The sequence below is a fragment of the Schistosoma haematobium genome, chromosome 2, assembly GCF_000699445.3.
Source record: "Schistosoma haematobium chromosome 2, whole genome shotgun sequence".
Classification (NCBI taxonomy): Eukaryota; Metazoa; Platyhelminthes; class Trematoda; order Strigeidida; family Schistosomatidae; genus Schistosoma; species Schistosoma haematobium.
The window spans coordinates 46,809,252-46,836,475 of NC_067197.1; the positions used below are offsets into that span (position 1 = coordinate 46,809,252).

The 27,224-nt window shown below is 35.0% G+C and overlaps 1 protein-coding gene across 2 annotated transcripts; it reads left to right on the forward strand.

Annotated features, from left to right (window-relative positions):
• The first annotated feature begins 1,143 nt into the window (after positions 1-1,143).
• MS3_00000329 (uncharacterized protein) lies at positions 1,144-26,913 on the forward strand. Of its 2 annotated transcripts, XM_051208139.1 has the most exons (12): positions 1,144-1,695; positions 20,406-20,550; positions 20,587-20,676; positions 20,732-20,801; positions 21,005-21,094; positions 21,854-21,904; positions 22,020-22,040; positions 22,808-22,872; positions 23,557-23,623; positions 24,668-24,745; positions 26,050-26,198; positions 26,382-26,913. In XM_051208139.1, exons 2-7 carry the CDS (start codon positions 20,443-20,445, stop codon positions 22,031-22,033), a joined length of 423 nt encoding a protein of 140 aa, XP_051068594.1. In that variant the 5' UTR covers positions 1,144-1,695; positions 20,406-20,442; the 3' UTR covers positions 22,034-22,040; positions 22,808-22,872; positions 23,557-23,623; positions 24,668-24,745; positions 26,050-26,198; positions 26,382-26,913. The 2 variants fall into 2 exon arrangements, with proteins under 2 accessions (XP_051068594.1, XP_051068595.1); XM_051208140.1 differs by lacking the exon at positions 1,144-1,695 and having other exon boundaries at positions 20,351-20,550; positions 21,854-22,872.
• The last annotated feature ends 311 nt before the right edge of the window (positions 26,914-27,224 follow it).

The following is a 27,224-nucleotide window of genomic DNA, read 5'->3' on the forward strand; positions in this document are numbered from 1 at the left end:
TGGAAAGATACAAGTAAAACAAAACCAAGTGACCTTTATCTCAATGTTGGGTGTGATACTGATATCGATAGATATAAGTAGTACGTATCATCAATCAAAAGTGCAATGTCTGAGGTACAAGGTTGAAAAAATTCGAAGAGAAGATAACGAGAACAGATAGCGTTTGGCATGATAATGTAGTAATAATCAATTCTGAGACAATTAAGGAATATATTGTATATGATGTACTTACTGTATGGTAGTCAGACTTTATCAACATATTCTGTATTGCTGTATCGCAACATACCCAGTTCTCCCCACTTTTGTTCTTGTTCACTACATTAAATAAAGTAAGTTCGGGTCAAGAAGCGTGGTTAGACATGGGGGTCGGCACCCTTGTCCCGTAGAAAATATCTCTGCTAACAAGACACTAACCAGAATATATACATATATATAGTCATGATGGAAAGTTAATTAAACGAAATTTCTTCACTCAATTCGCTCCGGAAACAATTTGAAAAGAATGTCCAGGATGGAGTTGGATGGAGAATGCTGGTAGTCGGCCTATAGTTTTTCATGAGTGGTAACTGTGGAAAGCACAAACCAACTTCCATCTGGAGAAGAAATTAGGAAAAGATGTTGGAAGTGGATAAAACATACATTGAAGAAATCATCAAACTCCATCACGAAGCAAATCACTAAGTTGAGATCTTGAAGGGAAACAGAAAACAGGAAAGCCAAAGAACACATTACGTCACAAAATGGAAACAGATATGAAAAGGATGAATAGAAACTGGAATGAACTGGAAAGCATTATCCAGAACAGGTTTAGATAGAGATTGCTAATAAACAGTCTATGCTTCTCCACAAGGAGTAACAGGCGTAAATAAGCTTCTTTCAAGTATATATTTTCATCTGTTTATATAAAACGCCATATCTATGACCACAATTACTTATTATTATTATCCAATCAAATTATTTTATCAAACTAGAAACTAAACATTAAAATATAAAAATCAACATTTTAACCAGTCAAAATTTGATAAGTTAAGAGATAACATTTGAAACATACCTGGAAACAACAGTTAAATGGATATATTCCTTTAAACATGTATCTATGCATGAATGTGTGTATGTATGTATGTATGTATGTGTGTATCTATGTAGGTGTGTAGGTACCTGATGAATACATAACTTTGTCGTGTTTACTAATATTTGAACTCACTATTATCATCATATTCATTTAACTCTTATTTGTTCATTCAATAACCTGATTGTTACTACGGCATATGAATGAATTCTAGTCTGTTATAGCGTTAATCATTATCATTATCCCATAATGATTACGCAACTCTTAGTTGATCATAAGAGTTTCCACATTATCATCACCATCATCAACGGTGACAGTCATATTCATCATTTTTGTTGAATGTTTTCATAAGTAAGAAAAAAGAGAATAGAAGAAAAGAAAGGGAAAGAAAGAAAAGAGAAAAGAAGAGAAGAGAAAAACGAAAGGAAAAAACATAAATATACTTGTACAACGAACTACGAAACTCAAACACAGACACACACACACAAATACATAATAAACATATTTGAGAAATGTTTCAAAGTGGATTATATATTTTCATCGTTAATATAAAAGTTTCTATCATTCACATGTTTCAACAAAGAAGATCTTTATCTGGAACGTGTAACCATTGAATTATTGAACAAGTAAGTAATACATATATACATGTATAATGTATACAATGAAATGAGGATCATAATAATAATAGGATCATTTTTAACATAGATTAGTGAATTGGTTCAAGTTAGACATGAATATCGTTAGATGTCGGCCGACTTAGTGATCTATAGGTTAAGTATCCTCGTGCGAGACCAAGATGTTCTGGGTCCGGATCCCGTGGACGAGTGTGTAGATTCGCAGTACTTAGGAATCCCGCACTAGAACGAAACGGCCGTCAAGTGATTCCAGGTTTTTCATGGTGGTCAAACTTCAATTGACTCATGAATTCAACGATTATTGTTGAAATCATAATTGTGGAATTCATAATTTGTGCTATGTCACTCTTGTTACTTATTTCATGTGAGTAGTAATAGTGTGATTAGAAATGTAAAGTTTCAGTGTATGTCATTGCTCGAAGTACTATTGAACAATTTACAGCACCGATATATAGACCAATTAATATATAAATAAATGGTATATTGTCCGTTATGAATGTACAGATGCTCAAATATGCATTAAGATACTCTAAGATTAAAGAAGTTCCATGGGTCATGTATAGCGCTTTAAAGAATTAGTTTTCCACCACATGAGGCCACTAACCAAAACTTCCTTCTTTATCCAGGCTTGAGACCGGCAGTAGCCTGAGAGAGGCTCCAATGGGAATTATGGTTCATGTTTAGTAAAGATTTTGTTTCATGTTTAAAATTGTCTACACACCATAAAGAACTGACATTCTTATTGGCAGCATCTGTACACTTGTCACCTATCGTCATTATCAGGAATTTAGCACGAATCATTTTGAGCTACGATCTCATAATTGATTGGTGTAACAAGACAGTTATCCTAAACTCAATAAAATGTATGGTATGTTGTTTTTGTCATAAATATTTATATATAATCAGTGCTTGAAAACACTTACTTCTCGTCTGAGCCATGTTGGTATATGCATAATACTTGGTTGGGGTCCGAGGAACTATCGTAACCAAAGGTTGAAGACTCTGGGACATATGGCTCAGAATCGATCATAATAGTGTAGGTGTTCACACTCTTTGTCTTCTCTTAAACTATGGGATTAAAATCGTTTCATATTTTTCTTTCTGCTAACAAATTCTTTCTTCCTGTTCTATGTCGTTATATGCAATCTTTCCTTTATATATTACAACCAATGGATCAACTAATTCTCTGAATTTAATGTTGATCTTGCTGTGCTAATGAGGGACAGCAACTTGGACCGATGTATATATGTGCCTCGTTCTGCGTTGTAGCTGATTGACTGACTGACTGGACTGATCTATTCATTACCGTAACTGAAATTTTGAAGAACCACTAGTTTTTTACCACTTTACCACCGATTAGTAATTGAATGACTTGAGTTTTTGAAATCCTTCAATTAAAATATGTTCGTCTTTCTTGAAACTTCTTTACATCAACCTAATACTGTATTAAATTTACAAGTTCTGAATAATATGATTCATAGATAAGACCATCATTTATGGACGAACCAACCACATATAAGATAAAAGGTCTCGGAATATTGCGCGAACTTCATTCACCCATTCGACCAAATAGAGTTTTACCATTATAGCTTATGTCAGTTCGTAATTAACCGAACCCCTCCCTTGAATCTAATTCTTAATCTTTAACCATCAACAATGAATCATAATCTTTTTATTCTTCACACAGGTTTATAACCTTCATTTAGCTTTAGTACTTAGGTAGACGTTCTCAAGGTCATTTTTGAGCCACTGAAAGATTGTCCATGAATTATAGTCTCAATTTTAATAGAATATTGCCTAATGCCTACTAATCTATAGAAGAAATAAGTAGTATTGTCATGTAATTTGAAATTTATAAATGAAATTCATTATTTGTATCGTTTAATTGTCCCTTTTAAACTAATGGTAAATATTCTATTCAGATAAGCTTTACTATTTAAAACCCTCCTTTTCGAATATTCTCATTTTTCTGAACCTTACAGATTTAGTTGTACACGATTCGTATAAATACGTGTGTAATGTATGCTACTGATATAGATAGATCTAAGTAGTATGTATTATCAATCGGAAATGAAATGCCTAGTGGCAGAAAACTAAGAATATTCGAAGAGAAAATAACAAGGACAGAGAATGAATGGTGTAATGATAATGATGATACGCACTGCTGAGGAGTCCCACAATAGGACGAAACGGCAGTCAAATGCTTCGACGTTTTGCATGTTGGTCTAGCGTCAATTGACTCATGATCTTAACTATTGAAATTATTAAATATTACTTTAAGATGATTTGAATGATGATGATGATGTGAATGATTTGGATGACGATGATGATGACAGTTTGAAACTATCCCTTCACTTCCATACCCTTTCAATCGAAATATGAAATCTGTTGTTCTAATGGAATCGTTGTGACTTTTATTCCATATGGTTTGTTTCAAGAAATTGAATCTTGTCCCATCCGAGGACAAAACATCCCTCCAATGCTTCAAAATTTTTCATGGTTGATGTAGCTCAACTACTAAAAAATCACTTTAATATCCAAAAAGATCCCTCCCCACCTTCTGATATGAAACCTCAAGATTTAACTAATTATATCAATGATATGGAAAATTTATCGGTTTTCTTTTACGAAATTTCCACTTCTCTATCTCTCTCTCGTGCTCTCTCTCTCTATTTTTCTTCTCAAGGGAATTCTAATGTATTTGGTTAACCAAATTGATATCATTAGTGAAATCAGTGAAAATACGGTGTGTTTTTTGTTTTCTAGTTGATTTATTGATGAGACATATAAATTATGGATGACCTATGCGTAACATTGAAGTTACTTGGAGACTGTCCATCAACTAACTTAAACTAAATGAGGGTCGCAAATACGTGTGAAAATTAAAGATTACGATCTAAAATTGATGGTTAAGGGTTCAGAACCAAATTTCGGAGAGGGGAGAAAGTGGGTTTCCATCACGGACTGACATGAACTATCATGTCAAAAACTCTAATTAACCAAATGAATAAATGAGTAAACTTCGAGCCATACTGGACCCTGTTCATTAATAATCATGATAATTGATGCATAGATATGTACATGAGTAGTGAAAGATTGGGTGTTTCGTAACTTAGTGTAGGCTACTTCTTCAGAGAATATCCATTATAGAAGAAACGAAAGAAAAATACACCTAATTCATTGATAGATCATTCTAAATTTATATGAAGGTGACAAATGTGAAAATAACCCCACCACCACCACATGGTTTCTCTTATCTCTAAGAGAAACAAAGTTGGATAAATTATCTTCGTATAACGTGTAAATACTAATTTTCTTATTGATGATGAAAATAGAGAAAAAAATAAAGAAACATGACTAATGAAGTTTCTCTCTTTCTTTTTTGTTGTTGTTACTGTTTTGAGAAATAGGCACAGAAATGAAGAGAAATAAGGCCATTTTAAAGAAAACATTTAATAATATCAGTAGTTGAAATCATGAGTCAATCAAAGTTAGATCACCATGGAGAACATGTAAGTATTGGACGACCGTTTCGTCCTAGTATGAGACTCCTCACTAGTGACTGACTTCAAGAGGCATTTCCTCGAGTTCTAGTGAGAAGCTGTTGCCAGTGAAGTTCAACCAGGTCTGTTGTGAGATATCAACTCACTGAAGACCTTGATGTATGGCGGCGCAATTTCGTGGATAGGTTGAAGTTGGACAATAACACTGTTGGGTGCTGTCCGGCTTAGTGATGTAATGGTTAGGCGCTCGCGTGCGAGACCGATAGGTACTGATTTGTAATCTCGTTGGAGGCGGGATCGCGGTTTCCTACTGCTGAGGGGTCCCACAGTGGAACGAAACGAACATCTAGTGCTTCTAGGTTTTCTATGGTGGTTTAGCTTCAATTAACTCATGATCTCAACCACTAAAATTATTGAAATCTTCACAAAATCCCGTCTGAAAATATTTAATAATAAGAAAAAAATTGTTTGTTTGAATCATCTTATTGATTAAGATTTAGTAGCTAAGTGGATAATGAAACGATGTTTGAATTGGAAGTTAATGGATTCGCGTTCTGGAGTGACAGATGAACACTGGAATGTAGGTATATTCAGTAGATGAGTCTCAAATGAGAAGAAACGTGTGTCCTGGATTCCACTACTAGCAACTATCCATCGTTGCTTAGAATGCTTATGAATTAAGGCAATATTGAGGCAATTCACACAAGATGTACATATACTATTAGGAGACTGATCAATTGCTGTGCTGAACATCAATGGGAAGATTCAAGTAAACAACGATATCAAATGAGTTTAGACTTAAAGCCATAGCACGAGCAAGTGGCTATTAAAGCTCACTAGCTATGCAGGTAACACAAGGCATTTGAAACGAATGTTACTGTGTTCGTATCCTGGTTGAAGTGAACATCAAGTATGAGATGCAGTTACATCCAGCTGATGAATCATAAATAGAACTAAATGTGTGCTCTGTATTTCACTTCTAGTCACTATCCACCGTTGCTTAGAATGCTTGTGAATTAAGGCAATATCGAGGCAATATGCGAAGTATGCATATATGGTAATAAGAGTTTGATCACTTGCGATCATAAATATCAGTCTAAAGATTCAAATTAAACAAAAATACCAAAAGAATTTAAACTTTACCCTATTGCACAACCAATTGCCTATCAAGACTCACTAGCTAAGTCGTTAACACGGTGACGTTTGAAGTGAACAATATTTGGTTCGAGTCCCGGAGTGAACATCAACTCTTATGTAAATACATGCAGTTGACGAGTCCGAATTAGGACAAAACGAGTGTCCCTTATTCCACTCCTAGCTACTATCCATCATTACTTGCACCCTAAACAAAAGGATAAAGATTATCATAGCGATTATTGATTTTTATTGTTTTTGTATCCTGATCAATATTATTACCTTATTTTGCTAAAATATCTAATTAGATAATAATAAATGTAACATTTGAAGACAACTAAAGTTATCTAAATTAATTAATCGATAGAATCATTGATAAATAACCGATACTGTATTTCATCAGTCGTTTGGGTTGAGTAAATACGGTTAACATTTAAGTCACTAAGAAAGAACAAACCAGATCTCGGTGGAGGAAGAAATTAGGAAGAAGCGCTGGAAGTGGATAGGATGCACATTGAGGAAAGCACTGAACTGCGTCACAAGACAAGCCCTCATATGGAATCCTCAAGGCCAAAGGAAAGGAGGAAGACCAAAGAACACAGTGCGCCGAAAAATGGAGATAGACATGAGTTAAATGAACAAGAATTGCATGGAACTAGAAAAGAAGGCCCAAAACAGAGTAAGAGGGTTAGAGAATAATGGTCGGCGGCCTATGCTCCTTTAAGAGTGACAGGCGTAAGTAAGTAAGTAACTAAATATCACGAGGAAGATTGTATGAATACGGTATCAATACATCTAGATTGAATAAATTCAACTGAATGACAGTAGTACGAAACAGCTATTCGGTTTTTGTTAGTCTTCAACAGTTCTTAGGATTTATTAGATCTAAATAGTTGCGTTCGTGTATCGATGTAGGTTAGACCGTCATTGAAAATCTAGAAGTACTGAATGGCCGTTTCGATCTAGCTTACATCGACTTATGAATCCAACAAATAACATTACTACAGACACTATAAACCATCTTCATGTGCCTAATAGTAATTGACTCCATGAAGGTGTCCTAACGTTCTAGTGAGAAGCCGTGACCAATGAAGTCAGATCCGTATCGGGTAGACACACATATGTACCTCAGTAAAATGGATGAATGGTTATGCAGCCATTCATGGATCGATGAAAGTAAGACATTAACACCGTTGGATTCCGGCCGACTCACTAGTTAATAGGTTAAGCGTTCGCACCGATAGGTCCTGGGTTTGAATCCCGTGAGCTGGGTTATGGATACGCACTGACACTGAGGACTCCCATACTAGGTCGAAACGGCTGTTCAGCGATTGCATGAGTTCCGCAGTTGGTCTAGCTTATATCGACACATGAATTCAACTATTAGAATTATTTGACTGTTGATCAAATCTTATCGTGAAGAAATAGCATCGAATTATTTGGATAGTAATCATAGACTAATCAGTATGGATCTTCTCAAATTATCCAACACTTACCTCCTATAAGGTTAATTCGTCTGAATACAATATATTTCATAATCATGGTAGAATAATATGAATATCAGAGTAGGGGTTTGTGGAGATTTTATTCATTTTAATAGTTGAATTCATAAGTCAATATAAACTAGACTACCATTGACAACTTGGAGGCACTGGACGACCATTTCATTCTATTATAGAACTCTCCAGCAATCCACATCCACGAACCCGCCCACAGCATTCAAACCCAATATCTTCAATTTCACACACGAACATATAACCTCTTAACCACTGAGACCATATTCAATTGTGTTGATGTTTAACCTCAGTCAATCTATTGCTGAACAAACCTACACTAGAACAAAACAACCATTCAGTTCTTTCAAGTTGTCAATGATGGTCTAACATCAATCGATTCATGATCTGAATCAAAAATTTAAAAAGAAATATTTAAGTCATACGCTAGTTGGGTTTGTTTGCTTGTTAGTTTGTTTGTTGTTGTTGCTGCTGCCTGGGTATCATTCAATATTTGCATAGATAATTAAGCTAGGTGTTTTCGTTTAAACTTCCATTCTAGACACATATATAAAAAGAAAGAAGGAGGTACATGTGACCTATTCACTGGTCATTTACATATATATAGTCAACTTGTAAGTAACATACATAGATATATATGACAGATATAAATATTGCGTGATCTAATTTCAACAACAGCAACAACAAAAAGAAGAAAGAAAGGAAAGAAAAAAGAGAAAAACATTAGTTTTGCATAAACCTTATAATTGTTAATTCGCATTTTGTCTTTCGAATTCATGGTAACTATTATTAATTTTATTAGTTTATTCTCATTCTCTCTCTATGCATATGTCTTGTTACTACAATAGCAACAACAACAACAACAACAACCATCACCACCACAACAACAACGGAGACAGGAAATTATTAATTTTTATATTATTTTCTAACTAAAATCAATTGGTGTATTCTCCCGCACTTTCTCTCTCTCTCTTAAATTTACTTTACATGTTGAAAATATTGATTCTATTCTCATCCATCCCACCTCCAACGCCACACACTTCTTTCTTATTATTTAATACCATGATCATCCATACCTGTATGATAACATTGCTGCTTAGTGATTGAATATTTTGGATTTTTGAAAGTTTAATTATTGACTTTTTGACAACTTCTCAATCTATAGAAATCAGGTTCTCTTGAACCTTGAAATGAAAATCAAGAAGTCGACAGTACGAAAGATGCTTTCCATGGAAGATAAGTTCATATATTGAATGAATAAGATCATAAAAGATCATAATAATCTTAACTAATCTACAGAACTATACAGTAAATAATTCACTTGCAACATGTTAGCGATTTCATTCCGTAGAAAACTAACAGGCAAAAAAGCGTTTATCCCCACAACTACACATTCAGGTAATTTCATTTTAAAACGCATGGATTTAAAAGAGCTTGCACTTTTCTCGTTCTATCTGATGATAGATAAAGAGAAAAATATATCTAACACTTCAAAGTCTTCTTTTGAATATTTGATTATCCGTACACAATAGAAAAGCTTTTCAGTCTCATATCTTTAGATATCAAGCATAAACGGTTCATAGGGACAATTTTGATCTGTAGAAATGAGTAAATAAACGATAAGAGATAACATTCACTTGATGTTGTGTTACTTGTATCTTCCCATTCTTATTTGGGGATCGAATCGATAGGTTCGAGTTTCGTAATGAACATCAACTCTGCGATGCAGGTACATCTGGATGACGAGTTTCAAATAGAACGAAACGCACGTCCTGGATTTTACTGCTAGCCACTATCCATCTTTGCTTCAGAAGTGATAACATTTTCTGTTTATTCTATTACTTAGTTATACAATCGTTCATTACATGGATTGTCTGATCGAAGGTACCTGTTCTATAGTGTAGAACGCCTGCAAATATAGAATGCACATAACGATGTTTGGGTAAACAAATAAACGATTTGTTAACTCGGTTTCCATTAAAAATTACATTGATGTTTTGAAAAATAAAACTACGACAGGATTTTTCAACTACTTATAAGATTGTAATAAGTAGTCTAAAATCATCTATATAGAAAGCTATTTCGTAAACAAAATACAAATAAAGAAAATACATTGATGAAATGACTTCAGAAAGACAGTAGAGGTTCGAAACAGCTCACTGTTTTCATTAATAACGGTTTAAGCAAAAATCTACGAACGGTATTTGTTTTTGCTCCCAAAATCCCTGGTACTGTTGAGAGTGAGGAGAGTCCACTCTCCCACTCGAAATAATCTCACATGACCACGTGCATACAACCACTGACAGTAAAGTCTTATTCATTACCATCTCGCAGCACTACTGCCGTTTAAAAAATTGAGAATGAGGAAAGCGAACTTGAGGAGGGGAAACGTTAGCTCTCGCTCTACAAATGCTCTCACATGGCCATGCGTATACAGTCACTGCCAGATAAATCCTACTGCCTATTTTCTTGTAGCATTACTGTTGTTTACAAAACTGAGAGAATTTAAAGCGAATCTCCGGTACATTAACCAGGTTTCTGGATGTTGAAGATCTAATCAGGGGAGTTTGAAAACCCTGATTTCAAACCAATGATGCATATGGGCTGCAGATCCTGAAGGAACAAATAACGTATAAACCAATTGTTGATCCCCGGCTGCCATGGAACTGCATCTCGTAGCCTTGCTCTACTACCTAGTGGATTAGTTCTTTAGGTCAAAGGCTCTGGGGTGTGACCCTTTAAGTAAACCACCTACTTCAGTTTGAGTACCCGGGTAGTATACCAGCTCACACATAAATCGATAAGTTTATGTAGTACATATATTGAGTTATTTACTTACTTACTCACTCACTCACTCACTCACTCACTCACTCACTCGCACACTCACTCAATCAATCCGTTCAATGTGTGATATCCTCGTTCTTCATTACTTGATAAGATCATTTCATTCAATAAAAATCAACAAATACCATTATACATAACGTGTATTCATTCATTAAAATTTTCTCTTATTCAATATTCAATATTTCATTATGAGAGAAAGAATAAATTTTAAAACTTGGTCATTAATTTTGATAAAAATAAATAAATAAATAAATTGAGAAAAGTCCTGGCACGTTTCTTTTCTTTTTTCTTTTTCTTATTTTTGTTTTTGTTCTTTCTCTCTTTTGTTTTTCTTTTTTTCCTCTTTAAAGAAATCGAATTGTTTAAATAATCGATTTTTGTTTTTCTTTTAATTGGGTTATTGATAAATTTTTGGTATCAGAAGGGGTTTTGTGATGATTGTAGTAATTTCAATGGTGGACATCATGAGTCAATTGAAACTAGACCACCATGGACGGCCGTTTTGTCCTATTGTGGGACGCCTCAGCAGTACGCATCCGTGACCTCGTTCGAACCAAGGAACTATCAGTCTCACGCCGGGCACTTAATCAACTAGACCACTGAGCGGGCATCTAACAGTGTTAATGTCTAACTTCAAGTAATCCGCGAAATTGAGCGACACATCCACCATTGCCATCAGTGAGTTACTATCTCACGACTCCTGAGAACTCCCACAATAGAACGAAACGGTTTTCCAAGGCTTTCAGGTTTTTCATGGTGGTCTAGCTTCAACTGATTCATGATCTCAACTATTGAAAGATAAATTTTTAGTTGATTTTGTCTTATCTCGATGAGAATAGGGGGGATATGATAAGTATCAGGATCTATGAACGGACTAATATGATACAGATGTGTCTTAATGTATAATTATTCATTAACTAAATGATGTATATTCATATTTGTTTTATTGTAAGCTTTCATTTAATCCATGAACTATTATGATACGATGTACCATTCTTATGATATGCTTAGTTGATTCCTTACAGTAATCTACATTCATAGCTACATCTGGCTTGATCTTATACTAATTTCATTTCCTATTTTTTTGGTGTGATATGGTCTGTTTGACTGCAAATGTATATAAACCCAGTATGTTCAAAATGGATGATTCTCGTAGTGGAAACTGTTATTGGCATTCTGGATTTAAGATGTAGACAGGGTTAGTCAAAAAGAGGGATCCATAAAGACACTAGACTGCTCGTACAAGTTTATGTATCGTAGATTCGATCGAAAAATCACTTTTCTCTAATTGATGGTATCATTACATCCTATATTGATAGGAGTACAAACCTACAAGTTTACTAACCACTGATATCCTCTCTACATCGATAGTAATAACTGCAGTTCTATTAAAACCAAAAGAGTATCGTTAAAGTATCTAGACTATTCGTACACGTTTATACATTGTAGGTTTGATTAATAAATCACTGTTCACTATATGATAGTATCATTACGTTATTGTTAATAATATCCATAAGCCATAAAAGTCAAAAAAGTGATTCGTTTTCAAACCTATTTCAATGTTCATTCACTTTAAGGTCATCTTGTTGTTGACCTTGGGATTAATTACACATTCAAATGAATGATATACAATTGAATATTGAATCTATTCATGATAGTCAAAGTAGTTTGTTTATTTAAATCATGGATATAAATGGTATATGTATATACGTAGGTGTATATAACACTTCATTGATACACTGAAATGTAAGTTGATGAAGTAGTTTAAGTGATTTTGATTAACTGTACTTGTCATAAAGGTTCAACAACAAAACATTTAAACAAATTCTGATATTTAATAGTTGAATTTATAATTCAAGAAAATCTAGAGAAAACCTGGAAGTACTAGACGGTCGTTTTGTTCTAGTATAGGACCCTTTAGCAATGGGTATCTACGATGCTGCACGACAGATTCAAACCCAAGACCTATCGGTCTCTCACGCGAACGCTTAACTTGTGGATTACTATACCGGGCGACATCCAATAGTGTGAATGTTTGAATTCAATATATATCCACGAATGGCTGCACAATCATCCATCCAGTGTCTGAGGTAGACACCTAACTCTAACCAACATGGATCAGACTAAAATGTTAATAGTGAGCGCCTAATGATTATTATCAGAATAGGTTTTGTGGAGATTGTAATAATTTTATTGGCTGAATTCATGAATCGATGTAAGCTAGATCAACCATGGAAAACCTAGAACCACTGAATGGTCATTTCATCACAGTATAGGACGATTCAGCATTGACAATCCACGATCTCACTCACGAGATTTGAACCCAGGACCTATGGGTCTTGTGCGCAATCGCTTAGCCTCTAGACCACTAAATCTACCATCATGAGTGTGCATAAATAACACCACAATAAAATGAACCCAGTATCTTCAGCTCTTATGATAAACAAGACACGTACAAATATTGGTTCAAATTTCCAATTTCACCCAATATCTTAAATAGTCCAATTATCATTGAGTAGTCAAGGACTCTTTCTGGCCAATATTATAGTTTCAGTCTTGAATTAAGTGGAATACATGACGATTACCAAGGAATCTCACACGCTTATGAAACAGCCGTCTAGTGTTTTTCATTATTTGTTGGTGGTATTTTGATATCTTCATCAAGATACAAACATTGAAGTTCACTGTGACCGTACGTGGTCACTTCCTGATTAAATTTAGAGTTACAACTGTGAAAATCAGTTGTTCTAGTTCGAATTGCACATTGAAGCTTTTTTGTTCTCCTATCAACCTCAGGTTGAATGATAATCCATATTACCTGTATTTAGCCGTCCTTTATAGCTTTTATCATTGTGTAATAACTGATTCTCATCTTTTCTAACTGATCGCTCACTTTCCTGGCAGGAAATTTGACATATTACGTCGAAATGGATCTGAGCTTGTTTCTATATTGTTAACATTTCACTAATTGACTAGCTCATTTACTATTGTTTAGAAAGCTACAGAACTCAACTCAAATTAAGCAAATGTATACATTAATATAAGCTAGATTTCTATGTAGAGCTGATAGTTTCATGAGACTGGAGGTTCTATATTGATATTGTGAATGATTTGGCATTACTTCGGTAAGCTTTGCTCAGTGTTTATACGCAAAATTGGTTTACTGGTTAACCTATTTCATTCATACTGGTGGTTGCTTTTCAGTGTTCTCATGGGTTATTGTCATTAGAACATCATATGGCATATCATCATTGCTGACATTAATGAGTTTGACTGTCATGTAAGTGGAATAGGTCAACTTCGGCCTGTTCATGCTGTGCATAATTGATTTACACAATCAGTGTGTTATAACTTGTGGCCTATGTGCCCTGTTAATGTATAACATGGTGATACTATCAATTAGAGGACAGTGGATTATCGATCGGAACAATGACGCATAAAACCCGTACGAGCAGTCTAGAGTCCTTATTGGCCCTGCTTCCCACCTAACATACTGGGTTTATATACCAACCAGTCAGACCACATCGTACCATAAAATAGGAAACAACATTTGTACAAGATTTAGCCAATTGTGGTTGTGAATGAGAGCGATAGTAATTGATGGACAGGGCATAACTCAAGAATGGTAAATCGTATAATTATAGTTCATAGATAAAAAAAGCTTATGATAAGAGAAACACGAATATGATTTATCTATAATACGACAAAAATATACGTATAGTATCGGTCCATAAATGGATCCCAACAGTTACCTTTCATTATTCTCGTCAGGATGTAAAACAATGATCAGAATAACTATACGTATGATGTACATGCGTATATGAATAGTGCAAATAGTTCACTAGGATGCTGGGTACCTATGTGGTTGCGCCACAGAATTAACCTGTACTATTCAGATTGTGGCGTTAACGCCTATATGGTGTCTCGTTCTCTTATCAAACGGGATTGAGATATACTGATCGAGTTGTCTTAAGAACGTCTCAATAGTGTCCGGTTCTCCTAAAACACCAATGCAACATTACCCTATTCCACAAAGGTATATTATCTTATATGCTATATACATTAGTTAGAACATGATATTTTGTGCTTTCCGAACAATAGACACTAATTACAATCGATTTGAGCTGAAAATGTTTTCATTGATTGTTCACTTAGTATTCTCTATTCTGTTACTTTACCCATTTCATTTATTTACTTCTAAAGTAATTACATTCATTCACAAGAAGACTAATCCATGATGCAATATCATTATTATTGTCATCCAATTATTTTAACTATGATTATTTCACTACTTAAATCATTTATAAGTAGTTCTCAAATCCCAATCATGATTTATAATCTTGCTGATGAAACAACAACTGGTTCATTAATTGGTAATATAGCAGAAAATTTATCATTCAATTCTATAAGAAACTATACATACTTATTCATTACATCAATGAAATTTCAATATATATATGATTATATCAAAATTACATCAAATGGTGATGTAGGCAAACTAGCTCGAAACCCATGTCCAAGTATTATTTTTAACTGACTCCAACCATCCAACATCAGAACATGGTACAAATGTTTGAACGCGGGTCATATTACAGTTCGATCTATGAGATATAATGATATGTATAAATGAGCGGATATCTTTGATATTCGTCATTGCTCTGTAATGAACTAATCGTCACTACTAGTCACTACATTTATTCACAAGTAACTTAATGTTCTGCATGTTTTTGTAAATTGACCAAATTGATTGATTCTTAACGGCGGTTAACTTACTTACGCCTGTTACTCCTAATGGAGCATTGGCCGCCAAACAGCATTCTCCAACTCATTTATTCCAATCTGGACCTTCCCTTTGAGGTCTATTCAATTGATGTTCATTCGTCTCATATCTGTCTCCATTTCTCGGCCTAATGTGTTATTTGGTCTACTTTTCCTCCTTCGACCTTCAGGATTCCATGTGAGAGCTTGCCTTGTGACAGAGTTGCGTGTTTTCCTCGATGTGTGTCCTATCCACTTCCAACGCTCCTTTTATTTAATTCATTCGTCAGCTGGAATCTGTTTTGTTCTCTCCCCTAGTAGGCTGTTGCTGATAATATCTGGCCAACGGGTTCGAAGTATTTTCGTAGATATCTGTTAATAAACACTTGCATCTTCTGGATGATGACTTTCGTAGTTCTCCTGGTTTCCCACCATACAGTAGAACTGCGTTCACATTTGAATCAGATCCACCATGTTCATTAATGAAACGGCCCAGATATGTGAAGGTTTTTACTTTTCCCGAATCTCCATCAATTGTGATTGCATTGGTGCATTCTGAGTTGTATCGGAGAATCTGACCTTTCCAGTTGTGTATATTGAGACTTACTGCCGTTGAGGCTATGCTAATCTGATCGTCCTCTCCTGCATTTGTTGTTGCGTGTGCGATAGAAAAGTAGGTATAAGTCAGATCATCAGCGAGGTCTAGATCATCCAGCTGCATCCTTGATGTCCACTGTATCTCATACTTCGTCATAAACGTTTTCAATTTATGACCAAGTATTAGTGATAAATCGGATAACTCTGTGTAGCCTTGTGTGACAGCGAAGCATCATTTTCATATATATCTCGTTGAATGAACTTTGAGAGTTGGTTGCAATCAAGTAATCAGAATAAATTATATCCCCTGAGATTCAGAATCCATTTTGTATTTAATGTATATACATTCTGGAGGTAATAATTACAGAATTCATGCCAGTAGTTTACAGATGTGATCAGCATTTAAACTGTGCTTGTCTTTTATTTGATTACCATTTCTGTTGACGTCTTAGTTTATTACGATATTAGGCTGTTATATGTAATTCGTGAGGTTAACTAAACTTGTACGTTTTAAAACAGACTATAAACACCGAACATCAACTAACTCAATCAAAAGCCTCCTAAATAACACCAATTCAAAACAAGCATATGAGGTTGTTTAGACCAACGTGGCTGTCAGGCTATTTACGAATTCATCTTAGAGTGTTTATTCACGGAGGAATTCATCTGATTTCTATGGCAAAAGTAACACGAATTTCAACACGGGATGATATTTCAACATGTATTCGATCTCGTGAAAAATCTGATCGCCCCAACACAACGACCGTATCCAACTTCAATCAACATTCAACACAAACACCCATCTGGTAAACAGTCGAGTGCGTCTATCCAGATTATTGTGTAGCGATGAATTTCTCTGCCAGAGTGATTGAAATAAAACGAAACACAGAATGTGATGTGAAGTTTTTCATGAAAATGATTGTTCATATTCTCACATTCAGTAGACGTGAGAAGTATCAACTAGTCGAGTCTAAACGTTACTTACTTACTTACTTACTTACGCCTGTTACTCCCAATGGAGCATAGGCCGCTGACCAGCATTCTCCAAGCCACTTTGTTCTGGGCCTTCTTTTCTAGTTCTCTCCAATTCTTGTTCATTTTTCTGATGTCTATTTCCATTTCTCGGCGTAATGTGTTCTTTGGTCTTCCTCTTTTCCTTCGACCTTCAGGATTCCATGTGAGGGCTTGTCTTGTGATGCAGTTCGGTGTTCGCCTCAATGTGTGTCCTATCCACTTCCAGCGCTTCTTCCTGATTTCTTCCTCCATTGGGATCTGGTTTGTTCTCTCCCACAGTACGTTGTTGCTAATAGTGTTCGGCCAACGGATCCGAAGTATTTTGCGTAGACAGCTGTTAATAAACACTTGTATTTTCTGGATGATGGCTTTCGTAGTTCTCCAGGTTTCTGCCCCATATAGTAGAACTCTCTTGACATTTGTATTGAAAATCATCACCTTGGTGTTGTTTGACAGTTGCTTTGAGTTCCAGATGTTCCTCAGTTGTAAATATGCTGCTCTTGCTTTGCCGATCCGCGCCTTCACATCTGCATCAGATCCACTCTGTTCATCAATGATGCTGCCCAAATACGTAAAGGTTTTTACATCTTCCAAATCTTCTCCGTCAATTGTGATTGGATTGGTGCATTCTGTGTTGTATCGGAGAATCCTGCTTTTCCCTTTGTGTATATTGAGACCTACTGCTGCTGAGGCTGCTGCCACACTGGTCGTCTTTTCCTGCATCTGTTGTTGCGTTTGGGATAGAAGGGCCAGATCGTCTGCGAAGTCTAGATCATCCAACTGCATCTTAGATGTCCATTGTATCCCGCGCTTCCCTTCAGACGTTGACGTCTTCATGATCCAGTCGATCACCAGGAGAAAGAGAAAGGGTGAGAGTAAGCAACCTTGCCTAACACCGGTCTTCACTTTGAACGACTTTGTCAACTGTCCTCCATGCACGATTTTGCACCGTAATCCATCATATGAGTTCTGTATGATATTGACTATCTTCTGAGGCACGCCGTAGTGTCGAAGAAGTTTCCATAGTGTTGTTCTGTCCACGCTATCAAATGCCTTTTCGTAGTCAATGAAGTTGATGTAGAGTGATGAATTCCATTCAATTGATTAGTCCAAAATGATCCGTAGAGTTGCGATTTGGTCTGTACACGATCTATCCTTACGGAATCCTGCCTGTTGGTCCCGAAGTTGGGCGTCTACGCAGTCCTTCATCCTGTTTAACAATACCCTGTTGAAGACTTTTCCCGGTTTTGAAAAAGGAATGATGCCCCTGTAGTCTGATGGTCATGCTGATTTCTTCAATTGTTGGTGTGCCAACATTGATTGGGAGGTCCGTGGGTGCTACTTCGATGTTGGGTGGGTTCAACGTCTAAACGTTACTAGATTATTATAATTATGAATCCCACCGAAATACAAACCACGGAAGTGAAATCTCGAGAATTCTGTAAGGTAATGATCATTAATTTAGAATAAGATGGTAAATGTACACAGAGTTTATTCATAGCTGATGCCAAATCTGCTCAAAAATGATAGAGAATTTCACTCATTTTTCTGCTGTGTGTTTGTCAGTCATATGAACGCATCATTAGAAAGTGACATTCCTTTCTATACTCATAGTAAATGGAAAACATCAGAAAACGTAATAATTAAGATAAAATATGGTGAAAAACAACACAATCTTTGATCATTGATATTTCTACAAACAACAAATGCGGTCAACAGACAGGTATCTGCATATCACGCGTTCAGTTAATGTGCACTATTATTTTCAGTAGTGTTAACTTTAGAAAAAATATTTTTTATACAAAACCGTAAAGTAGATTGGAAGAACTAAAGTAGATGAGCTGATTATGTGGAATATTCAAACACATAATCGTGACTGAATTGACAAGGTACAGCATACAGTGTGAACGGTTTCACGAGTACGAAAATAGCACGTGTTGTGTTCACGTCAAACAAATACAGTTCATCGACGATATTATGTTCCTGATGGATAATCTTATCTTCTGCATCCGTTCAAAAACACTTTTGTGTTGTTAACCACATAATGATCACCAGTAAATTAGGGATTTGAAAGATGAGTGTCCAACAAAGGAGAGTGGAGAAGACGAAATACAAACAAGTGAAACAACAAACAGTCAGTGATATTCAATGTGGAATTGAAATCACGCATCAATATATCTCTCTGATTATCGCTTATTAGCTATGTCAATTGATATAGGTTTTGAGAAATTCTCCAGAAATAATTATTAGGTTAGATTCAGTTCATTATCAGTTGTGTCTTCAACGCATATTCACCTGGCTCTTCAGGGGAGTGAACGGATCAAATTACTCTGCATACTCAGAGAATTTAAATCTGCAATGTCCACGTTAGCCCAATCCACTTCATTTCCAATGAACTGCATTTCAATATGTTTGAATGTATTTAGCACTTTTGTAAACCGCTCTATTTTATCACAGACTACTACTAAAGCTCTGCTTCTGTTGAGAATTCAACAGAAATGGAGCAAAGTAATGTTTGATCTGATCTAATCTACGTCCACACAGATCTGTTAATTTCTTACAACCTTTTGTATGTACGCAGTTATCTACTTGTCAATACAGAAAATTCTAGCATTCTATCACAATGATCTGACATAACTTTCTTTAATCGTCATTAATATGTTGCTCAGATAGAATGAATAGGACTTCGTTTACAAGTTATATTTTCTCATTGAACTATGATGAAATTGTCTAACAGAAGTTCTATTAAAATGAAATTCAAGTGTACATGTCTAAATGTTGAATTGCCATCGAAACAGTTTGTGTCATTTTGATTTGAATCAATCAAATAGACCATACGCATCAAGTACACCATTGACAGTCTATTCAGAGGTGTTTGCGAGCAGCAAACTGCTTGTTCGTAAACACATGAGCACATATTTTGAATAGCAAGTTAACCAACCGTGTATTATGAAGCATTTTTAATCACATTCAAAAGCAGTTTCATCGACAGTGGTCAGAAATATCAAACAACGACGGATAAAATCCAGCTCAGGCTCTCAAAAGATAGATGAAGATTGAATAACGATCAGTTATTCCACCACCATGATTGGTCAATAATGAACGTAATGAACGAAATTTGACCTTCATGGTCACTTTGAATCATCGAATCAGAATAAAACAACCAAACTAAAAAAATCTATATAAACCAGACAATTTTTAGTGAAATTTTATTAACTACTTTAAACGAGATGATGAGGTGAGTGTTAGCTGAACACACGAGGTAAATGACTGTATCGTACAAATTGAAATTTGATTCCATGAGATAACGTTATTTTATTCACCTGAATCATTTTAGATTCAATTCTCCATATGATCTGTTCATACGAATTTCTATGATCTTGAACCTGTTTTCCGTGTTGTCTACCTGCAATGAAATCTGTCAACATCCGGATTGGACGAACTTTAAAAAAGTGATTTTTGTGAATGAGTCATATCGATATGTAAGTAATCAGTCAGATGCTAATAGTCATATACAGTCTCATCATTATCACTATTCGCAAACAATTAGTCTCAATCAACCTCATACAGATGTGAATTGCAGTTTCATTAAGCTCGAAGACTTCGAAGTGAGTTGATTAGATTTTCTAGTTGAGGCACTATCCACTTATTTACACTTTTAAGGATATGCAAACACCATTCTCGCTGAAATATTTTGGAACTCAAGTTAGTAAATTTCGTATTTATAGTAATGGTAAGTCCATTATTTTCTTTGAACTAAAATTGTCATTGAATTTTCATGACCAACAATTATTCTCATGAATCAAAGTTGATTCATTTTCTTCAGCGAATCACTTACATGCTCCGTTTTACATTTCCAACTTATGCAATTTATATTTTGTTCATTCCATGTGAAATTATCAATTTAATTGTATGTTTTCATTAACAAAAATAAAGGTGTTTTAAATATATTTGAAAACAACGAGCCAATTGGACAAATCTTAAATGAGTTATATGATTATGAGTCAAGGTATCGTTTGATTCAGAGTGAGTTTCTTGAATTATTCAGTTGTAGTTTATTTTCTTTACTGTTCACAAATACATTTTGCATATAAGGAACCTCACGGACCTGAGATTTCCCAGTAATGTAATTGAATCAAACTAAACAAATGTGCAGTAATAAGCGATATTCTGAGTTAAATAAGTTTGTACTATTGAAGCACACAAACTAGATTTTCTTATTTGGTGTCCTAAAACACTTTTCTAGCACTTACTGCAGTCGCTGTCTGTCGACCATCGTATACTCAACTATATCCCTATAAACATTTTCATATGATTATGATCTTCGAATCCAAACACTTTCTGGCACAGCGCACTAATGAACGAACGTGAACAGTCGGCTCGTAAAAGATTCTTTACTCAAACTAGAACACCTAGAATATCAAGTTTACATCCGTATATCTCAGTCAGCTATACGAATTGACGATTAACAAAATCTGACGTCCAATAAATAATAAAAGACAATTACTCAGTCAAAACCTTTTGAGAAAATTTTACGGAAGTGTAACATTCTTCTCACCTAAAGAGGGATTAAAGCATTCATCATATCGTTGAAGTGACAATAATCCTTGAAGCTTACTCAGAAGCGATGATCGAGCATTTCACCACATCATTACATGTAAATACTGGAATGAAATTGATAATTTGTATGCAGAGGTAGTCCATGTTGAAACGTACATTAATTAAAACAGATGGATTTTCATTTAACACATATCTCATTATCTATTTTTATTTTCAATAATTCAGAGGGATTAATCGCTTTCAAATGGGTTGCTGATACAAAATTTAAAATTACACGTAAGTCAACTAATATGAAACCTGCACACTTACATATTCACGGATTGTGATCACTCAACGTTTGTGAGATTCAGTTCTCAGAAAATGGATAAGTAAAACTCTGTTACTTTTCTAGTAAATGGGGGTTGAACCGAATGTAAGTTCCATTCACCGTTTGGTGGCATTAATTGAGACTTGAAACTCAGTTGACACCGACTGAGAAAAATTTAATATGACGTGTAAAATATTGATGTTAATTGCCTGTTTGAAAACCTGTGCACAGACACATTTTTGTTTAAATGCTTCGATGAAACTTGACGATAAACCATTGCTTCGAGAAAAAAGAATCGTGTTATATGTTCGTCACAAAGTCATTCCTGTGCACATCATATTCATCTACACTTCCATTTATCACATAGTCATCTCTATACATTATCTATTCACATTGAGAAAGCGTTGAGATTACGCATTTAAATCCATCAGTCTCTCATCTACAACAAACCAGGACCATAGTCAGAGTTAGTTGATCGATTTAAGTATCCATATGTTACATAAACAATCAGATTCTCAAGTTCAGTTCGTAAATAAACGCTAGACATTTTATTTCACACGTACTAATAGTCGATGGTTTAAAAAATTAAAGAAACTATTGCGTACGTGCGAATATCTTTGCAGCATTAGACTTTCAATAATTCAATAATAATACGGATTCAGAAATTTGGCATTTTACACTAGTTTGGAAGGATGCATGCTCGTTTCATTCACATCAAGTTGACTTCAATGTTTTGAATGAGAATCCGACTGAAGAAAACATTTGACACAACTCAGTAAATATCCACTAAATGTGATCACGTTGTGAGTGAGCATATGCTGTGTTACACCTATCTTTTAAAATTCTAAGTATCTTTAATCTTTTATTTGTAGACACTGCACCCATAGTAACTACTCTGATATATGCAAATGGGAAGATATCTATCTATTACGAGAACGTAAGTTACGAAATTGAATGGAAATATAATTTTGTTTCGAGTACTTAAGTTCAATCTACTATTTCATATTTATGAATACTGTTGAATGTATCAAGCTTCGCTGAACACGATTTAAAAATATCAACATTATGTCATGTGCCAACAATCTATTTTACTATGTAATTATTCCTTAAATGACACCACTCACTCTAGCACTTGGTAAAGAGTGAGTAATTAGAAATGAAGTGATATCAGTTGTAACAATGATGTGTTCATGCAAAATAGTACCAACCAGTGTATGTCAGAATAGTGTATGTAATGTGTCGTATTCTGTCAGACTGTATTTCATCTTCAAATGGTCGGCTTTTCAGAACATTCGTTAATGTATAATCTGAGCACAGCTTCCCTGAAGCTGCTAACAATCACATTTCATAACAACTGACGTAGATTTTCATCTCACAGTTTGTCAACATATTTCATGATAGACTGTTAAGTCGTCAAACTTGACTGAATTCGACAACTGGCGTGATTCACGATATTTATGTACACCAGTCGGAACACACTCCCAAAGAAAATGAGACTATCGATATACGTCATGTAAGTGTGGTTAAGATAATTTGAACGAAGACCCATTTCTATAATGATCAATTTATTTCGATATAAGAAGCTTTGTGCTGACAAATCCTCGTTCCATGGTTCTTTCAGATTCTTTCGGAAATTAACGAAAATGAGACGATGGCCGGAATCCTAGTAAACTTTCAATGTGACACAGGTAAGAAACTTTGCAAAGAATGATGTTGACAGTTGGATGTACGGTGACGTATAAAATCAATTATTCGTTTGCTGAGGCTCGTATAACCGGCTATCTGAAATAAAGTAACTGAGGAGTATGAATTTTTTTATAGCAAAACTTTGAGTTGTTAGTTAGAGAGGTTTTATACTTGTGGAGAGCGATCAACTGAACAAGTCAGGGATATATGAACGACGAAATCAGGCAGACAAAATATCAACTTGTTTTTCACGCGATTACTCACAATACGACAGTCACACTTGCCGTTTTCATTCATATCACCACTCAATGCATGGCGAAGTGCGTTCTATACATGAAAGTGATGAATAAGAGGCATCTGAAGCTAATAGATTCTTCACACAATGCTCAATCCCATGTGTTATCGAAAGATGAAGCTGAGTTTCAAGCTGAGTGAATGAGTGGAATTCAGTATTTCATGATCACATGTGAGAAAATACACCGAATACTTGGTAAAGTGATATATATTGCTCGGTTGAAGTGCATTACTGAGTCAGCAAAAAAATGATGAAAATTGTCATTTCTATGTTGCTCGTTTGAATTCTTTCACCTGTCTCTTATTGATTCATGCGCTTTCTGTGATGACTGCTTCGATGTTGTCTTTCATCACAAGCATTGCAAACAAAGATGGATGGTGGTTAGCAGTATAATGAAAATGAGAAGATTCAATCAATAAAGCAGGAATGAAATAACGTTTCAAGCTTTGTACAAGCCACTGGGTGTTTGGACTGAATAGTTAAGTGAATATCCGTATGGCGTTTGAACTGGATGGTCCTAAGATCTTGTCCACGAGTAAACATCAACGCCGAGATGTAGGAATATCCAGCTGCGACGTTTTAAATAAGAAGGAGCGCTAGTCATCATTCGTTTTCATTTGATGCTACCATGTTGTTTATTTGTAAGCTGAAGCGTACAAAAGTGTTTAAAGCGTTGAACCTAAATTTTTCTGTTGTTGCTCATAAAGGAAATCTAATTGTTAGGTTTTTTCTCTTCAATTTGTCATACAAGGTAAGACAGAACATAAGATAGCTGTTCCTGTAGAATGGATCAAAAGTGGCACGTTAGTGGAGTATGAATTCATCGGCAGTATGTTCAACCTTATTTATCATCATTTACTATTTTCACACTTGAATCCATCCTTTTTATTTCAACAGGCTGAAAATTTCATTTGTAATTGCAGTCAGCTACTAAATGACATCCAGGCATCCGTCTCAAAATATGTTTCACTTACTATTAGTAACTACACGTCAATTTACTTCTAAATATCAAGAATGATAAGGTATCCATTTTGAATGATTATTGAAGTCTTGTGGACAAACTCACAAAACGATGTATGACTTGATAGTAATCTCCAAAAAGATTAAGTGACAGTTGTTTGATTGTGGATTGACCAGGTAGCCTCTGCTTTTCTTTTTTGGTACATGTGATATCGAACTTTTCTGGGGTATTGAAATCACAAAAACACTTCATGTCATTGCGATTAAACGAAAAACGATTGTCTACTTTCTGAAATCTCTGCTTTGTCATATATATCCGATAAAATGAAGATGAAATGTGACGTCACCAAACTCTTATTCATCATTGACAGTCTCAGAATTATTGATGTATTTCACAATACGAAATCGATATCTTTCTCAGGAATATGAACACTCAGTAAATGAAAACCATTTCAGTTCACCATGTTTTAGGCTACCGAAATAACATTTCCACCACTGTGAGCGTCATTCCATTAACCAATGATCAAATCGCCTTCATATTCATCGAATACAATATTATCTTCATCATCGATGAATTTTCTTTGATCCAACTAGTCTGTTGCATCAACTGACAGCACACAGATCAGAATGAGGCAACATACTTCGATATGTCTTATCATATCAGGACAACTAAAATCTTTTCAAAGAAAAATGGCAATGATGATTGGAATAACAGTGTCTGTCATTTAATGTTCACCTGAATCACCATGATTGAACTGAATTTGTAGTCTTAGAACAACTGAACTTCCAGCACTGCTTTCATGGAAAGAAATTCTGCGTTGTTCAAATATAATATGCAGTGGGCTTTGCTGAACCCAGTGACACCATTGTGCTTACATCTCTGAATGTAAACAGTCATTGAAATCTGTCAATTTTGTCAGTCGGAATTCATCGTTCACAATTGATATTCTAACTTGTTTCATTCAATCCAAACATTCCGTTGTGAAACATTATTTAAATTGAATGTATACTGATTATTGCATCACGCATTGTGATAACAAATATCCGGTGGATAAAATACTCACTTAACACTGAAATCACTACCATGTCATTGAGTTATAGTTGCATGTATTGTAGTTCACTTCAATTCTGTTTAAAAATTCGGATGATAAAATCAACTTATTACTTTTACAGCAATTTGTCCAATACACAATTCAAGTGAAGCATGCCAAAAAGCAACAACGTCGAAAACGACATGTATTTGGTGTGAGAAATGGAACACGTGCATTGACAGTAATCATCAGGATCATCATTTCCTTAAAGTGAATGGGTGCCATTTTAAGGTAATTGCTTGTTTGACTGATTGTCAAATAGTTAGTAGATGTTCTGAATGATTGTACAAATGCACATTTTGTTACTGTTTGTTGAATTGTATTTTATCATCCTTATTGACAGCAATACGTAATGAATTAATCAAAAAGTACTTCATGTTTTGTAATGAATACTACTGTTTTGTTTTTCTATAGAATGCGACCATTGAAATAACTCAAGAAAGTGGACAGAACAAATCACTTTGGTACCTGTATATTGTGATTCCTTCGGTCATCTTTTTTGCTGTTTGCATCGGCTACGTAATTTGGAGATGGCTGTATAAAAGACGAAGATATAATGAATGATTCTCGAATAGTATGACCAAGTGCTTTTTTATTTCGTATTCCATTTAAAAACTTTGGAATTAATTATTCATTTCAATGGTTCGGTAAATTTCTTCACGGAACTATGTGTATTTTGTCCTTGTCTACGTAATAACCGATGTAAACTTGTTAATAAAATACCGGACACGGTTTTTAATATTTACGTTTTTGTCTTCATTCATTAAAATCTGACTTGTTTTTCGAGAGTTTGACAACATCTTGTTCCTGAACTAGTGTTGTGTTTATTAATCATCAATGTGCACGTTTTGGAATTTTCGTCAATATCACGTCGGACTACTGGAAATTATCATTTGGAATATGCGACAGTCATTATTGCAAATTGACCTGTCGGAACACACATCATCAAAACATAATTAATCTCTTTCATCCTTCGTTACTTCATTATTGATTGTTCAGCAAATGCTGAGTGACAAACTATGGTTAATTCGGAGTTATCTAGACTGATTGTGATTCTTTCCAACTTTTTATTGTTGACAGAACCAATATACGTCAATTAGTTTCACTCAAAGCTTATTCATCAGAAGAAGCTAAAATGGAGTTGTCTTACTCAGCTTCACAAAGGATACCGATACCGAGATGGTAGTTAAGTGTGTTAAGTGCTATTGAAGAATAAGTATCCAGCGTTGCACAATGGATTTCAGTTTTTCGGAGCAC

What these genes read in the sequence shown, in the direction of transcription:
- MS3_00000329 (XM_051208140.1), top strand. Translation starts at nt 20,443, where the DNA reads ATGATCTTGAACCTGTTTTCCGTGTTGTCTACCTGCAATGAAATCTGT. An exon ending in TTAAGCTCGAAGACTTCGAA is followed by an intron (nt 20,677 to 20,731) that starts GTGAGTTGATTA and finishes TACACTTTTAAG; the next exon opens with GATATGCAAACACCATTCTC. An exon ending in AAGGTATCGTTTGATTCAGA is followed by an intron (nt 21,095 to 21,853) that starts GTGAGTTTCTTG and finishes TCAATAATTCAG; the next exon opens with AGGGATTAATCGCTTTCAAA.